Genomic DNA, 23,515 nt, shown 5'->3' on the forward strand with positions numbered 1-23,515 from the left:
CAAAACAGCTGCTTGCTATGTGGCGTTTTTATGCATAATACATAATAGTATTGTCGTAGGGGGAAAACAAACATGGTGCTGACCAGAGTTTTTAAAATCCAATAGTATTGCTGCGGCCTCTTCTTTTGTTTCAAGACCTTTTTAGTTCTATGCTTGTATTTGACATCAATCAAATCACTTCCTGTAATGTAAGCCAATTTCAGTCCAGTTTTACCATGAATTAAAGTATGAAAAACAGGTAATGAAGCAAATATTTTCAACAAAAGGAAAGTGTGACAATGAGATTTGAGATTTTAAAACCTTGGTTAGCAATCCTTTAATTGCAACAGTTCTGTTGACTTGAGGACTGGAGGGAGTGTTAGGTATTTGGAGACTTTTGCAACATGATGTTATGCAGCGAATGCAACCATATGCATTTCACAGTTAGCCCGTTTTTTAAAAAAATGTTTTAACAGCATGCACTGCAGATGACCATACTGGCTGACTATATTTAGTAAATGACAGTTGATCTGTGAAGCAGCTGCTCAGTACGAAGCTGTTGGATGAACTGCAGAAACATTTGTTTTTGTAGTTGGTAAATGAATTCCTAAGCGGCTTTTGGGTTTTTTCTTGGATTGAGCTTGTGTGGAGAAAGTGCCGGGACTGAACAGCCTTCCTCGTTGCATTCAAATCATGCGAGAATGTGACCTTTCAACACTGATAGCTCAACCTACTCATCACATACAGTAGTGTGCACATGTATTAAAACATCCCATTGTTTCTGTAGTTTAATTTGTCATGCACATGAAATAAAACCACCTGAACTGAAAATCTTGGAAAATGGTCAAAATAGGCAAATTAGTGATTACAAATTAGTGATTTAATCGATGACTTTAAATGACTGAAAATTGAAATTCTCTAAATGAGAAATCTTGAGGTGTTGCAATACATTTGCACACTGCTGTATATAGACAGAACTGAATTGTAACCCTCTAATAAAGTGCCTGGGGTATTATAATAGTGTGTAAACAGTGGCTCAGTTACTGAGGACATTTCAGTAATGGAGCCAGCATTGCTCAGTGTTAGCACAAAGCTCAGAGACTAATACCTTATTGGGAAACAAATTTCTTGCTTTGGTTTAGTTGGCTTCAGAGAAGACAGTTTCTTACAAGATACTTTTCTAATGTTTCTGCAACCCAAATGCATGCTGTCTTCAATAATGCCTGTAGAACTGAAGAATGCTTTTGGTTGCATAAATATTTTTTTTTATTTTTAAAACACCTTTATTTTGTACTTCTTCTCATTTTGGCTTTCCCATAATTATAGACTATGCTCATTTCTTTCAGTCCACTCTTGTAAGTGTGTTTGTTACGCTCTGTCTGGCTCTACACAATGGGGAATGAAAGCAGTTCAGTGGAGAATCGGGTAAGTGTGATTAAAACGTTTTTTGTAATGCAAGCAAGCTATGCATGCACCAGTGGATGCCATTGCTTTAATTAAGAAGCTATTTTAGACTATTTACACAAAAACTGGTTGAATCAAATAAAACATGTATGCATGATACAGAATTAAGAATATCTGCATTCAGTGCAATGATATACAGTATAGTTGTTTTTATTGCTGGCTTGTGAAAATGTTTTAAACACCCTTTGAATCCTGGATGATCCCTCAGCACTGCTTATAGTGGTTATCTTCAGAATCCTCTATGTAGTTATTTTTATTATTGCACTGCAATTGAGGAATAACAGACTAACAATTAACAAAGTTTCCAACTGATTTGTAAACTGTGTCAAGAATATACCTTTTGGTTTCTTAGTTATAGAAACGTTTTACTTTTTTGTTGATGGTTATTTGATCAAATAACATTAATAGAAACCTGTTACGGATACCTCCTGTTACTACCCTGGAGAACAAAGAATTATAAAAAAAAAAACGCACTCTCATCTGATACTGTTGCAGGTCTTGTGAGGAAGGGTCTGCGTGTATTAAAGGTAGACACATTTGTGCTGTGTCATTACGAAAATGGACAGCAATATTTTACTTTAAAATGTAATGACTAAACCAAGAATTACAAGAAGTGTAACGAAACAAAACTGCACTTTCAATGGCAATGTTCAATTCAACATCTGAAATTATTTTTTAATTAATGCTTTTTTGGTTTTATTTTTTTGTTTTCAGGGACTGTTTTCTCTAAGTTCAGGCAGAGGTGGAAGGATATTTAATAAAAAAATACTTTTTTTGTTAATTAAAACATGTTTTTACGTTTTTTTTTTTTTTTTTTTTTTTTTTGATGTTGGTTGATCGATTTTATAAGCGCAATGAGGCACTTCAGGGTGTGGGATATACTCTAATATCCACCACGTGAAGCAGGTAGCAGTCAGTGAGACAGTGTGCCACTTTTCCAAGTGCGTATAATATTAACGCCCTCATATCGAAAAACTACCCGATCCAATTGGTTAAATATTTAATGACGATGATACTGACACCTGAAACAACAAATCATGTAAATCTTACGATGGCCCTGATTGGTTTAGATTAAAAAAAATCAGAGTGACGAAAATAAATCGGTTTTTTTCACATTTCTAAATGACCCACAAAGAAGGCCGCGCACAGACTGAAAGTTTAGACTGTCTTCTTCTTATTGAATTTGCCAAAATTGAGCGCTGACACGGTAAGTTAAGTTAAAAAATATTTAGATTCGTTGCCACGGAACTGTAGCTGTCGACATTTTAGAGCTATCATCATGGCGCTTGTAGCTGATGAGGTGGTTAGAGATCAACATAGGAGAGACAACAAACAAAATTAAAAGTAAATTGCACATTACATGTTTTCTTTACTGGATATATTATACTAAAATGTGTGTTTTCATTTATACCAGTTTTAAAATGCTTGAGATGGTGATATTTTCTGAAAAGTTAGTTTTTAAAGGGAAATAAAGAAAAGATATAATTAAGTATGTGTATTGTGATTCATATTTAATTTGAAAGGAGTATTTAAGATTATAAAAAATGCAGACAGATTGTGCTTTACTGATTCATGTTCAGTTTTACAGTGAGTTGAAAACAGCAAAGTTGACAATAGCACTTAGTGCTCTGAGCAGAACTCTCCATAGGCAGAACGGTGAAAGCAGAGCGCCGCCCACTACCACAACGGTCTGCTTTACGTTCTATTAAAATGTGTATAAACTACTGCAGCGTCGCACGCTACGAAACTGTTCTGTGTTAAATGTAGTCAGTACAGCATGTTTTTTAACATACCAAACATAGTGCTTACCTTTAATTCCGTTTTTCTCACTTGTATTTTCCATAATTTCTTTGTAAATCAGATGTTTTGATGTTATTGTTTGTTTTCCTTCAGGATATTGTCTGACACAGTTTTTGCAGCCTGCTTGTTACACGCAAGGGAAACCTGTTACAACACAAGCACTGACACGAGACTTGGGGGTAGTGTTGGAAGGGGACTAATGATTGCAAATGCTGGGCTATAAAACAGAGTGGTTTTAGCAGCTCAGAGACGACTTTTGTGAAGCACTAGAGAATAATGCCCGAGATTTGTTTGTTTGAATGTTTTATACAAGTGTTTTCTCTTTACCCTTTTATATTGTGCCCAAGTTCGACTCTGTTAGCTATTCAACAGTAAATGCCGTCTCCAGTCCTGATGGCTTGATACACTATTGTTCAGTAACTTTTTTTTTTCTCAATATAATCACGCCTAAGACTTGCTGTTCAGTCCTGTGTTGTATTGGTCTATGCATTTTAACTTTTAAATAAGTATTTTTAAATAGAAAATAAGTACTTTTTACAACTGTTGATAGATAAATGACATCTGAAAATGTCTCCTGTAGCTATTCAAAACAAGCACGAAACGCTCAAGTTGAGCAGCGCTAAGGCAAGTGTTAGGTTATTACCATAACCCTAGTTCCCTGAAAAGAGAATGACAACCATTACCGAATGGGTAGAGCCTCTCTGACCGTCAATCACTGAGCATGTATACAAAAGCTGCCCTATCAGGGCCCTGCTGTGAGGGGGAAGTCCGTCCCACCTCCTGTTGAAGAGAGACGTCCTCACAGTAGCACATTGCTATTTTCTTTCGAAAACAGAGGTCAGTTGGGGACTCGATCTCAAAGGGTAATGGTTGACATTCTCTTTTCAGCGAACCACGGTTATGGTAATAACCTAATATTCCCTTTCAACTCGAATGACAACCATTACCGAATGGGAAAGCTGTACCAAAGCTGTCGTGGCTCCAGATTACCAACAGTACAGCCCGGCGCCTAAGGGCATGCCGCCTACAAAACTCTAGAGCCCAGAGAGGGTCTCGTTCGGTTTGTAACATCAAGGCGGTAAAAAACGCACAAATGTCTGACTACCTGTCCATGTAGCAGCATTGCATAACTCATCTAAGGAGGCGCCAAAAAGGAAAGCCCACGAAGTTGCCTAGCCCCTGGTAGAATGGGCCATAATGTCCTCTGGTAACTGGGAGTCTGTCTGTTCATACGCCAAGCGTATCACATCTGTCACCCAGTGCGCTAGACGTTGCTTCAATAGGGCTGACCTCTAGGGCGGGACCCATAGCAGACAAAAAACTGGTTGGACTGTCTCCAGGACACCATCCTATCCAAATAACAGAGCAGAGTGCAAACTGGGCATATCATGTGTTGTCTAAGAAGGTTAAGGTCAGAGGTCCTCCTCTGACTCATGGGGGGGGGGGGGGGGGGGGGGTCTGAAAGTTTCCAAAACCACTGATTGGTTAATATAGAATGAGGATACCACCTTTGGCAAAAAGGATGGATTTGTTCTTAATGTTACCCATGAGTCACTTCCAGTGAAAGCCATACATGTGTCAGCAATGGACAGTGCATGAAGCTCACTTACTCGTCTGGCAGACATAATGACTATAAAAAATGCCACTTTCAGTGAAACAGGACGCAGTTCTGCTGACGCCATGGGCTCAAATGAGGGACCCATAAGGGCCCGCAGTACCAGTTCTAGATCCCACTTGGGGACCACATTTTTCATGGGAGGATGAAGCCTCCGAGCCCCTTTAAGAAATTGCAAAGTCAGGAAATGTGCCCCAGGGAACACAGAGTCAATTTTGTCATGGCACACTGATATTGCTGCCAGGTATACCTTCAAAGTGGATACTGATTTTCCTGCATCAAACAAATGTTGTAAGAAGGTTAATATTGTCTCAATCGGGCAAGTCACCAGATCGTGACCTTCTGCAAGGCACCAGTCTTGGAAAAATGTCCATTTATATGAGTACTAGGCTCTAGTGCTCGGTGCCCTAGCAGACTCTAGTGTTTCTACTACTGCATCTGGCAAACCTCGTCTGAATAGATGGCTCCGTTCAACGGCCAGACCCAGAGTTGAAGCTGGGCTGGGTTCGGGTGCTATGATAGCCCCTCCGCTTGGCTCAGGAGGTCCTTGCGCAGTGGGAGCTGCCACGGCTGATCCGACAACATGTCGGAGAGGAGAGCAAACCAGGGGTGTCTCAGCCATCTGGGTGCAACCAACAAAACCTGTGCTCTGTCCACCATGATCCTTTCTAATGTCAGGGGTAGTAATGGTAGCGGAGGGAACAAATACAATAGTCCCTGTGGCCAGGGGTGAGTTAGGGCATCTAGCCCCTGTTTCTCTCCATGGAGAACCATAGGGTGCAATGAGTGGACTCGGCTTTGGCAAAGAGGTCGACCCGTGCAATATGTAACCTCTCCCAAATCTGTTTCACTACTTGAGGATGCAGCCTCCACTCTGAGCTGTCTGGAGCTCTTCTGGACAGGAGGTCTGCTGCCTTGTTGTCCACACCGGGGAGGTGAACATGCCCTGATGGAACGCAAGTTTCTGTGCGTCCAGGACAAGAGTCTGTGCGCTGCATGGTGAAGGCCCAGTGATTGCAGGCTGCCTTGGTGATTTATGTAGGCTACCACTGTGGTTTTGGCCGTCCGGACCAGCACATGTTTGTGCGCTAATTGCTAGTGAAAATGGGGTAATGCCAGGCTCACTGCTTGCAGCTCTTGCGCATTTATGTGCGCTTGCTGCCAATGTCCCTTCCACTGACCTCTTATTCCTCTCCCGTTCCAGACCGTTCCCCAGCCCAGGCTTGAGGCATCTGTAGTGATCACTTCCCTTCTGTGAGGGGATCCGTGGGGAGATCCGAGGCGCAGATTTCCGGGACGTTGCCACCACTCCAATGTCTTCCGGCATTGTCTGGACACTCGCACCAGCCTGTACCGATTTCGAACCCAGTGCACCTTGTGTGTATTCACTCAGGCTTGAAGCAGGTGCATGCTCAGCCGCCCTAGTGGAAGGATTCTCGAGGCGGCTGCCATCAGCCCCAACAACCTTATTAATAATATATTCTGACCTGTAAGAGAGCGTCCTGTCTGAATAGGGAGAGTGTGGTTTCCAACGACTGAATCTTGTCTTCCGACAGTGAGGTAAGCATGCTCACAGAGTTCAATTTGATCCTCAGGAACACTGTGGACTGAGACGGTACGAAGTTGCTCTTCTGTTGATGTTTTAAGAGCCCTAAATTCGCCTCATGATCTATGACCTGTTTTGTGCGCGCAAACCAACCAATCATCCAGATATCCAGGATCCGATTACCCCGCAGCCTGAGTGGAGCCAGTGCTGCATCCATGTATTTTGAAAATATGCGGCAGCACGCAGAATTCATACGCTTTGCCTTGTAGGTGCCCTTTCTGTTGGTGGAATCGTTTCCCCTTTCCCTCCTGTTCTGCTGGCCAGGGAACATCCGTGGCTGCAGCTGCACCGCGTTAAGGAGCCTCCTACTGTGGCCTGTCCAATGGAGGTGACTGGGTCCGAGATGTTCGACAAGGACAGCTCACCTTGGCTAGGGTGTCTAGGCAGAGGGTATGGGGAATGAGACTGTGGGGGCTGGGGCTGCCCCTGTGGTAGGGGGCAGCCTGCCCTGAGATTTCAAGAGGGTCTCCAGCATGGTCTGCTGAGCTCTTACCGTCTCTGCCAGTTCATCGAAGCGCTGCTTGGCTGAGCTTGGGCACCTTCGAGGTGACTCAGACTGAGATCGTCTGCGCCTGCATGGAGAAGGGGAGCTGTGCCTGAGCGGCGACCACCTGTCCCTTACGGAAGGGGAGCGGTGCCTGCGATGCTACCGCCTGTCCCTTGGGGAAGAGGAGCGGTGCCTGCGCGGTGACAGCCTGTCCCCTGGTGAGCGTCCCCTCGACTGCTACCGCCTCGGCGGTGACCATCTCGCCTCCCTTGAGAGGTGTTTGCGCCTCTGTACCGGTGGTGGGGGAGGGGACGGTGACCCAGATGAGCGTGAGAGCTCCCTGGTCACTGATCTCATTCTCCCCAGGCTGGAGGAGAGAGACTGTGCTGGGGATAGGGCTGCTCTTCGTCGCTTAGTTCTCCTTGAGAACTTCCTACAGGGAGAGCAGTCTAGCTCACCTACCAGTGCTTTGGCCGTGTGTTCTGGCCCTAAGCAACTGGAACAGGACCGGTGCTCATCCTGCCTTGGTAGCTTCGCCTCGCACTGGTCGCACTGGTGAAACCCAGCGGAGGACCCAATCGATTGGACTGACAAGGTTTTGCAGATCAACTGTTGCGCTTGGTGCCGATAGTATCGTTGTCGGTGCCGGGCTGTAGACACTTTAGAGTGATTCACAGGTGCCTGGATCGACGTGGAGGCGAGCGCTGTCGGTGCCGCATCAATTGCCGCCTAGGTCGGTGTCAACGTGTAGTGTGGTCGATGTAGGGCTGTAGATGGCCTCAAAGCTATTCCCCGATGTCGAATCAATTGGTACCGGGATCAGCGTCAAAAAGAGCACGGTGGGTGCCGAGTCAATCTGTGCCGAGGTCAATGCCTGCTTGTAGCGCAGTCAGTGCTGGGCTGTAGACGGCCTCAAAGAGGTTCACCAGTGCAGAATCAATAGGTACCGGGATCGGCGTCGAAAAGAGCACGGTCAGTGCCAAGAGGTCGGTACCGAGTCAGTTGGTGCCGAGGTCGATGTCGACATGTAGCGTGGTCGGTGGCGGGCTTCGAAGAGGTTCACTGGTGCCGAATCTATTGGTTGCTCTGTTGAATTTAGGGATTTTTATGACAGACATGTCTTGTAAGACAAATACACACTCATAAAAATACAATATTTAAAACAAACTCACCTCTTCAGCAACATTGCATTGACAGCACATTATTATTATTATTATTAGTTTATTTAGCAGACACCTTTATCCAAGGTGATTTATAGAGACTAGAGTGTTTGAACTATACATCAGCTCACAGAGTCACTTACAACAATGTCTCACCTGAAAGACAGAGAACAAGGAGGTTAAGTGACTTGCGCAGGCTAACACAATGAGAGGGGCTGAGACTGGGATTTGAACCAGGGACCTGCTGGTTACAAGCCCTTTTCTATAACCACTGGACCACACAGCTGCCATTGTAACATGGTTACAATGTAACTGTAATTGATTACTTCTAATCTTCAAAACTGGTGGATACATAGCAACTATTGTCCCACATATGAGTCATTGTTTGTTAACATTCTGGGTAGCATTTTATTCCTAACTTTGAAACACTCAATTGTTTTTCTACGGTGGAACTATAAGAAATAAAGTCAAGTAGACAAGCGTTCTGGCCCGGTGTTGCTTTGCTGGTACTGGAGCAGTGACGTCAGGATTTGAACTGGGGACCTCTTGGTTACATGCCAGTTTCTTTAACCACTGGACCACACAGCCTCACTTGTAATGCATTGTTCACCCCCAGTCTCTGTAAGTCAGTAATAATAATAATAAAAATAATAATAATAATAATAATAATAATTTTAAAAAGTTCCAAATAGTAAAAGAAAACCAACATGTTTATCAGGAAAATCTGATAACACCACAATTAAGTTAAGCAATAGGGTACCTTACACGTATAACGTGTTCTGTATATCCTTGTGACAAAGACGGCATTCAATTGGCGTCTTGGTACAACTGCACGTGAATTAATAAAAGTGCAATTCCCCGTGCTCACATATTATTACATTTTACCTGCACGTGAAGTGCTGTGCAATCCTCGTGCCTAAATACAAACATATATTTTAAACACTTGTGTTACACAGACCCATTTATATCCTGTGTACCAATAACTGTACACCAACATTAACACACTACTCGTAACATACTTTGCCACGTATACCCCCCCTTGTGCAAAGCACTTCTGGCCTCAACAGCCACCTCCTCCCTTAAAAACCCAGCAGTCCAGGTCAAAGTCTTGGGCCGGGAAGGGAGGCTTCACTGGGCCAATGGCTTAAAATGCTGTCAGCTCCTTTGCTGGTAGTGGCACGGCTGACAGCATGGTGGTCCACTCCCGCGGAAAAGCTGCTCTGTCCTGTTGCACCCCTGGCTGTGGAAAAACTGCCAGGGGCAGTGCTGTCAGCAGACCTGCTGACAGCTTCATGGCCGACTCATTCAGCTGGGGCAGTCCTGACAGTGGAAAGGCTGCTGAGGAAGGTGGTCTCTTGACCTCTCTCCCCTTCTTCGTAACCGGCAGGTCCCTCTGGTGGGGCTCCGGCCACACTGACCCCTGCGGCCATGCAGAGCTGACGGCGACCCTTGGCGAAGCAGTTTACGTGAGCCCAGGCGAAGCAGCTCCGGCAGCCCCAGTCAGAGGCAGCAGTGGACCTTCAGGAGAAGAACTCGGGAGGGGAGCCCCTGGCCATAGAGGCGGCAGCAGGAGCTCTGCTTCTCCCTCCTACCCTGCCACTGGTGGCAATGTGGAGACAGAGGCAGCCATTGGCGATGCGGAGTGGTTGGCAACCCCAGGCGATGCGGAGCGGCTGCCAACCCCAGGCGATGCGGAGCGGCTGGCAACTCCAGGCGATGTGGAGTGGCAGGCATCCTTGGGCGATGCGGAGCGGCAGGCATCCTTGGGCGAAGCGAGGCAGGCATCCTTGGGCGAAGCGAGGCAGTCATCCTTGGGCGAAGCAAGGCAGGCATCCTTTGGCGAAGCGAAGCAGGCATCCTTGGGCGAAGACGTGAAGGGAGTCAGGACAAGCTGAGGTGTTGGTTTTGGCCCTCTTGTCGGCCACTGTGGCCGGGCGGTTCTTCCCCGTGCTTCCCTCAGCAGCCTATGCCAGCATCTAGTCCCGGTCCTTCTGGTGAAGGGAGAGGCAGCTCCTGCTCCTCTCCACCTGATGGTGATGGAGGCAGAGGCAGCTCCAGCTGCTCTCCTCGTGATGGTTGGGGCTGTGATACCCTCAGGCATTCACCCTCTGCTGGTGGACGGGGACCCAGCAGGTATTTACCCTCTGCTGGTGGACGGGGATCCAACAGGCATTCACCCTCTGCTGGTGGACGGGGACCCAGCAGGCATTCACCCTCTGCTGGTGGAGGTAGTGGAGGCAGAGGCAGCTCCTGCTGCTCTGCTCCTGTTGGTGGAGGTGGTAAATACAAACATACATTTTTAAACACTCATGTTACACAGACCCATTTATATCCCGTGTACCAATGACTATACACCAACATTAACACACTACATGTAACATACTTTGCCGTAATCCTATACAGTGTTAACTTCTGTATTTGTTGTTTTGTAGTCTGGCGGCACAGACAAAGTTGTCTTATTTCCCCCGAACCAGGAATCGAAGAAGGTAGCACATGTGTGTTTGTGTAAGGCTTGGCTACATTTAGCCAACAGGGTTTCTGTTATTAAAAACATACCATGACAAACACGTAGCAAAGTGCAATCACGCACGAAAACATGGTAGAGCTTAGGCAACCATAGTAAAGAACAGAGAGACGTGTTAAAGCATGGCAAAATAAAGCATGGGAAAGAACAGAGACTTGTTAAAGCATGGCAAAATAAAGCATGGAAAAGAACAGAGAAATATATGGAAAGAACAGAGAGACATGTTAAAGCATGGCAAAATAAAGCATGGCTGAGCATGTTATAGCACAGTTGCATGCACATGCGAAAAGCATGGACATCTGGAAAGGGGATAGTGCAGTGATACTTCTACCAACTCTGTCATGGTCTGTTGCTGTTTTAGCTTACATCATTTTTTACTTGGCCTGCTGACTAATGTCCTTTTTCATTCACTGGGGATCCTAAAAGCTGAATTTCTGAAGTTGATGTTTTATTTAGAAATTATCACTAGGGGTGTGCAACTGTAAGCAGTGTCCCCTGTGAAACCGTGGCACATGGGAGTCAGTAATAAATATAAAATATCCAAAATTATATAATTTCCTTTGATTATTTTTTCATAATAAATGTATGTTATTGTTTATACCAGTTAAGCACAGCATCACTTTTTGAAGCCTCTCAATTGAGCTCCAGTTACAGCACTGCAAAGTGGTGAGGGCAGTTATAAAAGTTTACTGTGGTATACTTGTGGCAGGATAGTGTCAAGGACAAGGCTGTTAAATCGGCAGAGGGGAGGCTCGGAGACAGGGAGCTGCAGTTCAAGCGCCAATGCGCACGTTTATTGACAAAAACATAAGATTTGGCTTCTTATATGGCATGTTATTCAATCAAGGGCCCAGCCGCATTTCCAACATGGATTCTGTAATAGCGAACATTTGGAAATCCTCACACCATGGCCATACATGTTAAAAAAAGAATGCATAACCATGAAAAACTGCAAAATGCCTGTGATGAAGTTGCATAAGTACATTAGAAATGTTCAGTCTGACACTGATCATTAATAAGAAAAAAAAAAAAAATAATGTTCTGAGAAAGACTATTTTCTTTCATAAGAACGAGAAGAGGCTGTTCAGCCCATCAAGACTCGTCCCTTCTGAGTACATTGTTCATCCCGACCAGGGCATCTAATCGAATAGTTCTTTGAATGTTTCCAGTGTTTTAGATACCTCCCCTGGTAGGCTAGTCCATGCATTCATAACTCTCTGTGTAAAAAAGTGCTTCATAACTTCTGTTCTAAATTTAATTTTACTCAGCTTCCATTTATGCCCTCTCTTTATTGGGCTAACTTTATCTCTCTCATTTAGTAGTTTAGGGTCTGTTTTTTTTTTCTGAAAACTAGAGAAATAACATTAAAAGAGCCTTTTAAAAAAGTTTACCTTTTTTGAGAACATTACTGTTTTTTGGAAATAAGAAACTTTTCTTGATAATGATTGTTAGGAGGATCTTGGCAGCGGGACCCGGCTTGCACACACCATCACAATAAAAGCAGACTCGGTCAGGCTGAGCTGGAACCAAGACAACATCATTATGATTCATAGCACTTGTAAATAAACAACTCTGAAGGAGGCCGAACTGCTAAGGAAGCATGTATTGTTTCTCCTGAGGGCTACTGTATTTGGTCAGGTTGGCAGTCCTGTCTGAAATCCGATCCCAGGCTCCATGGGGATGACCTTCGGCCTACTTCCCAGCATTCACCTGCACTGAAATTGTTCACAGTAATCTCCCGGTGACAGGAAGCCCTTGTCGCTCAAAAGTGACTTTTTAACTGTGACAGGTGGGGGGTGGGGGGTTGGGGGTGGCTGATAAAGGCTTCTGCAAAACTGTTTGGGAGTAATTACAGGACTTGGAAGTAGTGAGGTAGGAGGATGGACAGTCTGCAAAGGAGTTAAACCAGGTCTTCTGCTTCCTGACAGTAACACCTTTCAGACAGAAACATCAGCTGGGATGTGTCAACACTGCGGCACAAAATAGCAGTAGGCTTAGTGGGATGTCCTAGCTGCCAGAAAAAGCTGTCTCACTAGATACGTGAAGCCGAGAGGCCCTCTGCAACTCTCCTTTGCATTGTTTGGGATATACTGGCCTGTTTCTGTAGGTAAGTCAGTCTGGTAGTTACACATGTACTTTATTTATTTGTGGCTATGATATGTCAATTCTTAACACTTAGATTTACTACATAATAATGACAACTGCCATTCAGAGAGTAACTCAATGCTTGAGCAATCTCTGTTGCTAGGAAAGGATGTTTATGTGTTGAAACAGATTACAAACTGCAAAGTGAGAAGATTAACGACAGCTATGAAAGTTTAGTATAGGAATGCTGCTGTTATTATATGTTGTAACACTGACATTTTGTTTAGGCTTAAATAAACCCATGCAGTACAGCAACCAAGAGCGATAGGAATTAATAACGAAACCCAAAAGGTAGTAATAAAACAACATTTATTCAAATGCTTAACATACATAATCTGATAGTTCCATAACTCCAATAACCCAAATGAACAAACACAATTATGCCATATCTAAATGTATTATTATTCTCTTCAAATGCAATTCTGTTTTCATAATGATATAAACCTGTGCCAGCTTGTAGTCCATGGTAAAAGCCCTTACATATCACAGAAACAAAAACAGAAAACAATAATAAATAAATAAATAACCCCATTTAGTCCTATCAGGATCCTAGATTTTTCTGTAGTGCCTCGTGAAACAAAAAGTGAAACCTTCATTGGTAATCCTCCTGCAAACACAATAACACTTTTCCTTTTGAAGTTGCATATATTTAATCCACAAGAAAACTGGTTTTCTGGCGGTAGACTCTTCTGCTGGATGTTTGTCCCACAGCTGTAAACTCCAAACATTCATCTTCCTCCTTCTGAGATTCCCATTTTTTTATTAGACTCTTTGCATCAACTGATATCCCATCTTCCCTTTACATAATGCATATTAATACATCTACTTACACACTATAAAGTAGCTATTAAGGCTTTATAGCACCTTACAATGTTAGATGGTGTAAAGAAAAAAAATAGGTGTCCATTCAGTGATTAATTATTTGTAGGTCGTGTTTAATAGTTTAACGTTTCACGTTTGGGTAACGCCCTTATGGACAGACGGAGCCAGTGATTATAATAGACGGGGGTAGCAGTCCATATTTATTGAGAATAATCAAGAGGGGAAAAGAGTACAGGGTTAGCAGAAGTATGGGGTGGAGGGATCAGAAAACACACACACACACACACACACACACACACACACACACACACACACACACACACACACACACACACACACAAACACACACAGACTGTAGCCGCAACTCCTCCGGATCCATCTCTCAGACTCCCATATGGCTTCCCTTCTCTCACTCAGTCGCTCCTTAGCCTAATGTGGCTGTCCGTCTTCTCACTCTATTCTCGCATCCCTCAGCTTGGTCCCGAGGAGGAAACTCTAACCACAGTGGACAAGGGGCCTGTGTCGCGGCCGGTCAACTTAATCAGATGCTGATTGGTCCTTTCTCTCTTCTTCTTATTTGCTCTTATCAGTTCGCCTGTTAACTCCTCCCCATCGCATCATTCCTGCCACTCTTATATACTGACCCGTCCCCTCACTTCTCAGACCCATAAAACAGTGGGGCAAAAAGTCTTGATCTATTTTGGTTGTACTTTCGGGTTGTGTTTGTTTCCATGTAGTTTTCTTTTAGCCATAGAAATTCTCGTTTTAAATACAAATAACCTAATTCATATTAAAATATGGGAGGGTTTATTTCAGTGTTTATGTTTGAGTTCCTGTTTTGTTGTAAGTTGTAAGTTTGTGTTGAAGCACCACAAGTGCAGCCTGTCCCATTTCACTACTAAAAAAAATTTAATAAAAAAATTATGGGAAACAAAACAAAAACGGAGATAAAAAAACAATAAAAAAACAAAAAAAACCATTCCTTAAGAAAGTGTTGTGTACTAATTTTGTATTATTTGCAATTTTTTTTTTTACTGCTGTCACAAAGACATCCGGAGTGGGTGACGTCAGACTAGAGCCAGGAAATAAGAAACAGAGAGAGATGGAGTTTGGTGGAGCTGAGCGAATGCTTTCACTAAGCATTTAACAAATAAATAGAACAGAAAATAAAAAGGTTGTAACATACAAAAATACAAGGACACGGCACATTCGCCAAAACAAAAGAGATAAACAAAACGGACTAACACTAAACAAACATGGTGAGCAGATATTTTAAATATGATTATTCTTATCACGATTATTACCTCCGTTTCCAATCTCGTTCTCCATTCATCCAACACCTAACCAACTCGAGTGAGTAAAAGTTTATCTATATATACTGTTGTGCTGGGATTCAATTACCAATTAATTATTCACTTAAATCCCAGGACGTGAATTAATTATGTGCAACCTCATGCTCACATATTAACTACTTTAAATGCACGTGAAGTGATGTACAATCCCATGCCTAAATACAATTATACATTTCTAAACACACGTGAAACACAGACCCGTTTATATCCCGTGTACCAATGCCTATACACCAACATTTAACACACCACACACAACATATACAGAAAATACACACAGGGGCAGGCACTTTGTCACAACTGCATATTTAATGTAAACTTGTTTTTCATGTACCTATATAATATATACACATTTTCCTGCAAAACCATAGCTTCAACAGTTCTGAACGAACAGAGCTAAGATAAAGATATAAAAATGTTCCAGTCAAAATGTTTAGTACAGTACATTTTTTAAATATCGGTAGTATATCTACAATAGGCTACCCTAGTTGCCTACATTCCCCACTACATAAAGAATAATAATAATAATAATAATAATAATAATAATAATAATAATAATAATAGTAAATACATGAATCCAAAAACCACGGGATGGTGCAAGACAAATTTGTGGATCTAACTTTTTTTTCTTCTATTTTCATGTTTTTTCCGATTTGGTACTTGGGTAGTGTACAATGTATTGCATCTTTTTGCCAAGGGACAGAAACGTCTCAGCTTAAAGTAATCAGCTAGCTGATGACCAATAGACTTCATTATTTATTTATTTATTTATTGCAATGGGTATTTCTTCATTTGTAGTAGCTTCAGTTTTGTAGTAGTAACAGTTTTGTAAAGAAGATTGGTCAAATATTGCCAAATCTAGGTGTGCAAAGTTGGTAGAGACCTATCCAAACAGACTCACAGCTGTAATTGCTGCCAAGGTTGCTTCCAACAAGTATTAACTCAGGGGCTGGAGACTTAGCCGATTCTGATCTTTCAGTTTTGTATTTTTAATATATACATTTTTTCTCAATACAAACTTTTTTCCCCTTAACAGTGTGGAGTACAGTGTGTAGATAAGTGGAAAAAAATCCTCATTTAAATGCATGAAACTCTGAGGCACTGATACAACAAAATGTGAAAAACAGTTCAAGGGGGTGTAGACTTTCTATAGTAATATATATATATATATATATATATATATATATATATATATATATATATAGATAGATAGATAGATAGATAGATATACACACACACACACATACACAGTGCCTATAGTATGTATTCACCCCCTTGGACGTTTTCATAGTTTGTTGTGTTACAACCCGAAATCTTGATGCATTTACATTTTTTTCCTTTGATTTACACAACCTACTCAACACTTTCAATGTGTGAAAGAATGAGATGGTGGGGGGTGGGTTGGGTGAAAAAACAAATCAATTAAAAATAAAAACCTGAAAAATCTTCGTTGGATAAGTATTCACCCCCTTTGCTAGGAAACTCCTAAATAAGCTCAGCTGCAACCAATTGCCTTCAGAATTCACACAGTAAGTTAAATTGAGTCCATCTGTGTGCAATAAAAGTGCTTCACATGATTTCAGATTAAATACACCTGTCTCTGTAAGGTCCCACAGTTGTGTAGTACATTCAAAGCAAAGATACTACCATGAAGACCAAGGAGCTTTCAAAACAGCTCCAGGATAAAGTTGTGGAAAAACACAGATCAGGGGAGGGGTATAAAAAGATTTCAAAGGCATTGAATATCCCTTGGAGCACAGTCAAGTCAATAATTAAGAAGTGAAAGGTATATGGCACCACCCAGAATCTGCTTAGAACAGTCCCGATATGGTCGGGACAGTCCCGATTTCCTAGCCAGTGTCCCGTGTCCGGATGCATAGGAATCCAGTCCTGATATTTACAGTCCTTTCAGTTATGTATTTTTGACATTGTATCTTTTTTGTTCCCTTAAAAAACAGACAAGTATTTGTCATTTACTGCTGTGTAATTCCCCAGCACGTGCGTAATGAATCAATGAATGACCCCTCTGGATGACAAATGAAACTGTAATTCTAAGTGGCTGTCTTCAAATAGTTAAACAGTGCCAAAGAAAAAGAAAAATATGTGCTACAATATACGTCTCCCTGTACAGTTCCCCAAACCCAAGTCCTATTTTTTCTTTCCTTAGTAAATGTGTGTGCAGGGCAGGGGGTTGTTTTGGGTGGTAGGGGGCAGGTTACAATGTGCTCGCCTACATACACGTCAAATCAGATGAAATAATCAAATATGCATCACACTCGTTTAACCGTCACTGAAGCCAAAATGTTATAGGGTCAGATGTGTGAGTGCTGACTGTAATATTATATGGAACAATAAAATTAACGTGCACCATAATTTGCCCACTGTATTGTGCGATAATGAATAAAGTTGCAATAGTAAATACGGAAATCATTAACGTGCTCAGTAATTGCAATTATTGTGCACCATAAAGTTTAGCACCCTTTTGTAAATGATACCCTTAGTGTTAACTGGAAAGATGTGTTGTGTACTTAAGACTTAGACTAACATTCTTTTTAGGAAAATGTATTATGGAGATGAAAGCAAAATACTTAAGGCTGTTTTTTTTAATCTGCACTGTAGCTGTCTAAAGCATGTGTCATTAAAATAAAGTTCTGGTTAAAAACGGCCTGCATGTCTCTATAATCCAACAGGTTAGCTGTGCTGAACTCTGCAAATAAAACAGTAGAAGTAGCTTGCGTGTTCTTAACTCCACAACCATTTTATAATTTAAGTAATTCATAGATTGTATTAGAGCATTTTACACCGGGGACTGGGGATTGCATCAACCACCAATCCGTGGTTAACCAGGGATTACCCCTCAAAATAAGTGACTCATGCAATCCAAGGGAATTCTCCAGTACTGTGGTGGCTTATCCCACCAGGTACAGGTTAATCAAATCAACCCTGGAGTAAAGCAGACAAACATTTTGGCTAATGGTAGTTTTTAGACATTTGCTCTATAATTTGTATGTGACATGGTCTAATGACACAAAGTATAACTTCAACATCTTTAAGCATCTGAAGAAATAATTAGGGATTTCCTAATAAAAGTTTACCAAGTAAACTCAGTTAAAGCATAGGTGAGAACTAAAGTCCTGAGAGAGATAATAAAGCATACTAATAAACATGGTAAACCATGGAAAACTATTATAAATGCATAGTAAAACCAGGAGTTATGGCAAAATCATTGTGGGAAACTTTTATAAGTGAAAGAAACTTGTTTTTGTACATGTCAACACATTTATAGAACAAACTTGAACAATAAAGAAATGGAATGTTTGTCAGCAGGTTCGTATTCTGTATATACAAAGATTTCTCATAACTTTAGCTTATTGCCTGCCTACCTGCCTGCTGTCAGTCTATTTTAATTAAAGTTCACTCTCTTCAACTACTGTCAGTCAATGGGGTGTTTGTTCTAGGTCTGTTGGGGCTTTGTGACTCCAGAAGGCCACAGTTGATACGGTTACCAAGGTTACAGAGGGGAAGTGCTTGTTTGATCCTGTGGCAGGGTCAGGGCCCTGCCTGTAAATAATATTGTTTTGGGTGTGTTTGTGGTGGTGGTTGGCAGGGATGGGGTTAATTCCTATCCCTGCCAGATACATGTGAAAATGTGGCCAGGAGTTGATTGAATGATTAATTGTCAATCAACCCTGGCCACATGGTATATAAGGGAGCAACACAGCTCCATGAGAGGAAATTGCCTGGGAGAGGGGAGACCACATGGAAGGTCTGTTTGTTAATTGTTTGTAATTTGTGTAAGTAGTGAAGGCGTATGCCCAGCCTACGTTTTTTTGTATTTTGTTTTGGCCCTTGAGCTGGTTATTTTTGTTTCTGTTATTGTGTTCCAGACTTGTTTTGTTAAAACTTTTTATTTTGCGTTTATTAAACATGCGCAGCAGCGCTTAAACAGCAGCTTCCTTGCCTATGAGTCTATGTGCCTGTCGATACCATCTGGGCCCACAACGCAACACTGTCACATATGGTGTCAGTGGTGGGATAGCGCCCCCTAGAGACTTGGAGCGGGATTGTAGTTTTTTTTTTTTGTGGAAAAAAAAATTGGAAGATAAAGCTCCAGGAAACAGCAGCAGCGACACCTGCAGCCCAAACAACAGCAGAGAAGAGTGTCTTCTGGCCCCACCACAGCCACTAGAGGAGAGCAGATGGGAAGCCTTCATCCACACTTTGTGGGTGACCACCGAGTGCTACCTCTGTGGGGAGTGGGGGCACTTTACACTTGACTGCCCCCTCCCTCCAGAGGAATGCCTGCCGCGCCCATCCCCACCAGCAGAGGTAGAGTGCCTGCTGGTCTTGCCTCCACCACCCACAGCAGAGGAAGAGGACCTGCTGTGCCCATATCCACCAGCAGAGGGAGCATGCCTGCTGGTCCCCCCCTGCAGCCAGAAGGGGAGAGGCCCCTGCTGCCTTTGCTATCAAGAGGAGAGGAGCAGGAGCTTCCTCCACCATCACCATTGGGATAAGTGGCCTGCTGCCTCCTTCCTGGCCAGGGGCTCCCCTCCCCTGGGTCACCATCGCCCGGGGATGCCAGTTCGCCATCGCCCGGTGGGTGCGACACCCGCTCCGCCCAGGGATGCCATACCCGCACAGCTCAGAGGTGCCGCTTCTGGATCGTCTGGGGCTGCCTGCTGCTTCGCATTGCCTGGGGCTGCCTGTGTCTCTCTTATATCCCCTAGGGTTGGTGAAGGTCCCACTTCACCTGGGGTTGCTGAGGGTCTCGCTTCGCCTGGGGTTGCTGACTGTCCTACTTCGCCTGGGGGTGCTGAAGGTCCCTCATCGCGTGGGGTCGCTGATACATATATAACTGTTCACCAACTAACACTTCCTCCTTTATTAAATAGACAAAAATAACAGACAGCTAGATCCAACAGGCTCTGGAACGCTGCTTCAATAATATAAGTTAATATGTACAGTCTGTCTTTGGGTACAAGAGTTGGGTTACGAGACTTCCCAAGAAAACTGGGATTGTCCCACTTTTTAGCTTTTTTTTTCCCCTGTTGGAAAAAATAACATTGTTAAATGGTCCAAGTTTGATGCTATATTTCAGTAATAAAGTATAAAGCTGTGCTCAGAGAGTGAACAGCAGAGTAGTTCATTACATTGTGTTAGCACCATTCAGAAAAAAAAAATGAACAATGCTGTGGATTATTTGTTTAATAATTCTGATTATGTGTTTATTAATTCCTGGACCTTGTTTAGTTTTTTATTTTTGTATGTGATCTTGGTAGTGCTAACAGCGCACTCTGTCTTGATTAACACAGACATTTTCATAACTGGTTATAGATGTATGCTGTATACATATAGAATCAGTTTTTAAATGGTAAAAGCTGATCTCATTTTCTAACCTGGCTTTTTGTATATTGACATGTTTTAATCATATGACTATATAAATAAATCAATTAATTGTTATGATCTGCAATAAATACATCTAATGTTTAACTTTTTAATTATGATTGTGTTATTGTATGTTTTAACTGCTTCAGAGTTGCTATGGTGCTAATGAATTGAAGAAAATAAGTCAGTTTTTCACTCTGGAAATCTGGTAGCCCTGTATTAATGTCTTCTCAAAGTGCTCACAATAACACACTCTCAGGGTCAATGGTAGGTATACAATACATTTTGAATGCTGTGTTTAGAACAGTTTGTGAAGCTACGGTCCAGACTGCCTTTGGGAATGCACAGAGACTAAACCAAATGTCAGAGAAGTAGGTCTGTGTAATCTATGCAAATCATCACAGAAATGCATCCAGCTCAGGTTATGTGTAACCCAAATGAATGGGAATTTCTGTAGCAAAAAACAAAAACTAAACATATGAGTGACCAGAAAGATATTTTCCATGCCTCATTTGCTATTGTTGTTTCTGAAAAGACTCCTAAAGCTGATTCCGAGGTGAGACAGGGAAGCATGTGGTGCGGTCTTATAGCAAAGCATAGCAGATAACGCTCTAGACAGAAAATACAAGAGACACGATACATCACACAACAGGATATCAAACAGGGACGGAATTAAACGTCATGTACATTTAAGTGATACAAAAGTAGATATTTACATATGTGACTTCCCGGTTTGCATGTGGTTAAAACATTGCCATCAGTGTTGTTGAAGTATTACTCCTCTGTGGTAACGGTGTGTATGTTGTCTCGTTGGCTTTCCAGACGACTCCATCTCCAGTCTCCTGCCCCTCTGCTGATTCAGGTCAGCCCCCCAGCCTCACCCTACCTCTAGAAGGGAAAGGGAGTGAAGGAAGCCCCCCGGGAGCAGGAAAGCAGAGCCCCCAGGCAGGGGAGCAGGAGGAGAGACATCCACAAGAAGAGCAGGACACCAGCAGCAGGAGTGCTAGTGCTCAGGACATACCTCCTGAGGGAAAAGCACAGGCTGAGCACTGCTCTACACAAACTGCAGAGACTGAGAGGTAGGGGTGGAAACTTCTTCATTGATTCCTATTGCTCAAGGGGTCTGCTTTTCCACAGCAGGTTAAAGGCTTACTAAAGAGTATGCTGCAAAAAACACTATCATGATATGTCTGAAGAAACAAAATCTCAAAAAATGTCCTTCCAAGGTTATTAACTTAACCCTTTGTGCAGATAATTGGCCCTATTCACGTGTTGCCTGTTTTAGTGCGTTAAATGAAGTCTGGACATTTTAAATTAATACCAAGGGTTAATTAATTTATTTAATAGTATTTTGAAGAAACAAGACCGATAAAGAAAAGTAGACAATTGAAACAAAAAAGCTGTTAACTGCCAAAAGGGCTAGGTACAGTAAATATTATTATTTTGGTTTAAAAATGACCAGTTGAAAGAACGCCTGTGAAAGCGGTGTGGGAAATCACAAGGCAGACACAAAGTTCAATGATGAAACGCCGGCACAGGCTCCCAGATTTATTACCCTGCGCTCAGTTGGCAGGTGCTTCTGTGAGAGTTTGTGGCACTCTACCAGCAATTATATTGTGCCCCGTCTTCATACAACACACATGCAGGTGTGACAGCCAAAACGAATAAGGAGAAGGTGAAAGGAAAAAAGAAAAGAAAATACTTTAAGGAAAAAGTACAAAATAAAGTTTGTGTACAGTGGGACGGCTCAGTCCCGCTAAACTAACTATCTCAGATAGTGGAAAAGTAAACAACCGGTGCGTGGCTTGCTTGCACCACCGGTCTGTGGGTCTCACGCTGGAGCTGCCACGCGCCAGAGTTTTTAGTTTCACTTTTAAGGTCAGGACTCCGCCGTGAAGTCACACTCCACCGTACTTCCTGCATGAGCCAGAGAGGATACAAACAGTGCCTTTTTATTTAGTCGTACACCCCATAAAGTCCCGCCCCCTAGCCAATGACAGAACATCAGCCAAATTCTTCACAGCTGATTCCTGTCAACCAGACATTGCCTGACAGCGTGGGAATATACATATTTACTGTAATGTGTGGCTGCTTAAGACAGCTTATTCTTAAGTGGCTGCTTATTCTTTCAATTACATTGGAAAAAAAAACCATTGGGTGGTAAAAGCAGATGACCGCTTCATTCAGTTGACCTTAAAGTAATTATCCTTTAAGAAGCTACAGTGGCTTGCGAAAGTATTGACCCCCCTTGGCATTTTTCCTATTTTGTTGCCTTACAACCTAGAATTAAAATGGATTTTTTGGGGGTTTGTATCATTTGATTTACACAACATGCCTACCACTTTGAAGATGCAAAATATTTTTTATTGTGAAACAAACAAGAAATAAGACAAAAAAACAGAAAACTTGAGCGTGCATAAGTATTCACCCCCCCAAAGTCAATACTTTGTAGAGCCACCTTTTGCAGCAATTACAGCTGCAAGTCTCTTGGGGTATGTATCTATAAGCTTGGCACATCTAGCCACTGGGATTTTTTGCCCATTCTTCAAGGCAAAACTGCTCCAGCTCCTTCAAGTTGGATGGGTTCCGCTGGTGTACAGCAATCTTTAAGTCATACCACAGATTCTTAATTGGATTGAGGTCTGGGCTTTGACTAGGCCATTCCAAGACATTTAAATGTTTCCCCTTAAACCACTCGAGTGTTGCTTTAGCAGTAGGCTTAGGGTCATTGTCCTGTCCCAGTCTCAAATCTCTAGAAGACTGAAACAGGTTTCCTTCAAGAATTTCCCTGTATTTAGCGCCATCCATCATTCCTTCTATTCTGACCAGTTTCCCAGTCCCTGCCAATGAAAAACATCCCCACAGCATGATGCTGCCACCACCATGCTTCACTGTGGGGATGGTGTTCTCGGGGTGTTGAGAGGTGTTGGGTTTGCGCCAGACATAGCGTTTTCCTTGATGGCCAAAAAGCTCAATTTTAGTCTCATCTGACCAGAGTACCTTCTTCCATATGTTTGGGGAGTCTTCCACATGCCTTTTGGCGAACACCAAACGTGTTTGCTTATTTTTTTCTTTAAGCAATGGCTTTTTTCTGGCCACTCTTCCGTAAAGCCAAGCTCTGTGGAGTGTACGGCTTAAAGTGGTCCTATGGACAGATACTCCAAGATCCGCTGTGG

At 42.6% G+C, this 23,515-nt stretch overlaps 1 protein-coding gene across 2 annotated transcripts in view; it reads left to right on the top strand.

Annotated features, from left to right (window-relative positions):
- tacc2 (transforming, acidic coiled-coil containing protein 2) overlaps window positions 1-23,515 on the top strand; it is a 186,837-nt gene that overhangs the window by 13,427 nt on the left and 149,895 nt on the right. For both annotated transcript variants that reach the window (XM_041268161.1, XM_041268162.1), the window contains exons 2-3: window positions 1,326-1,404; window positions 21,162-21,418. In XM_041268161.1, the coding sequence (XP_041124095.1) occupies window positions 1,372-1,404; window positions 21,162-21,418 (290 nt within the window). In that variant the 5' untranslated portion in view covers window positions 1,326-1,371. The remainder of the gene's footprint in view (window positions 1-1,325; window positions 1,405-21,161; window positions 21,419-23,515) is intronic.

Source organism: Polyodon spathula, chromosome 13 (genome assembly GCF_017654505.1).
Source record: "Polyodon spathula isolate WHYD16114869_AA chromosome 13, ASM1765450v1, whole genome shotgun sequence".
Classification (NCBI taxonomy): Eukaryota; Metazoa; Chordata; class Actinopteri; order Acipenseriformes; family Polyodontidae; genus Polyodon; species Polyodon spathula.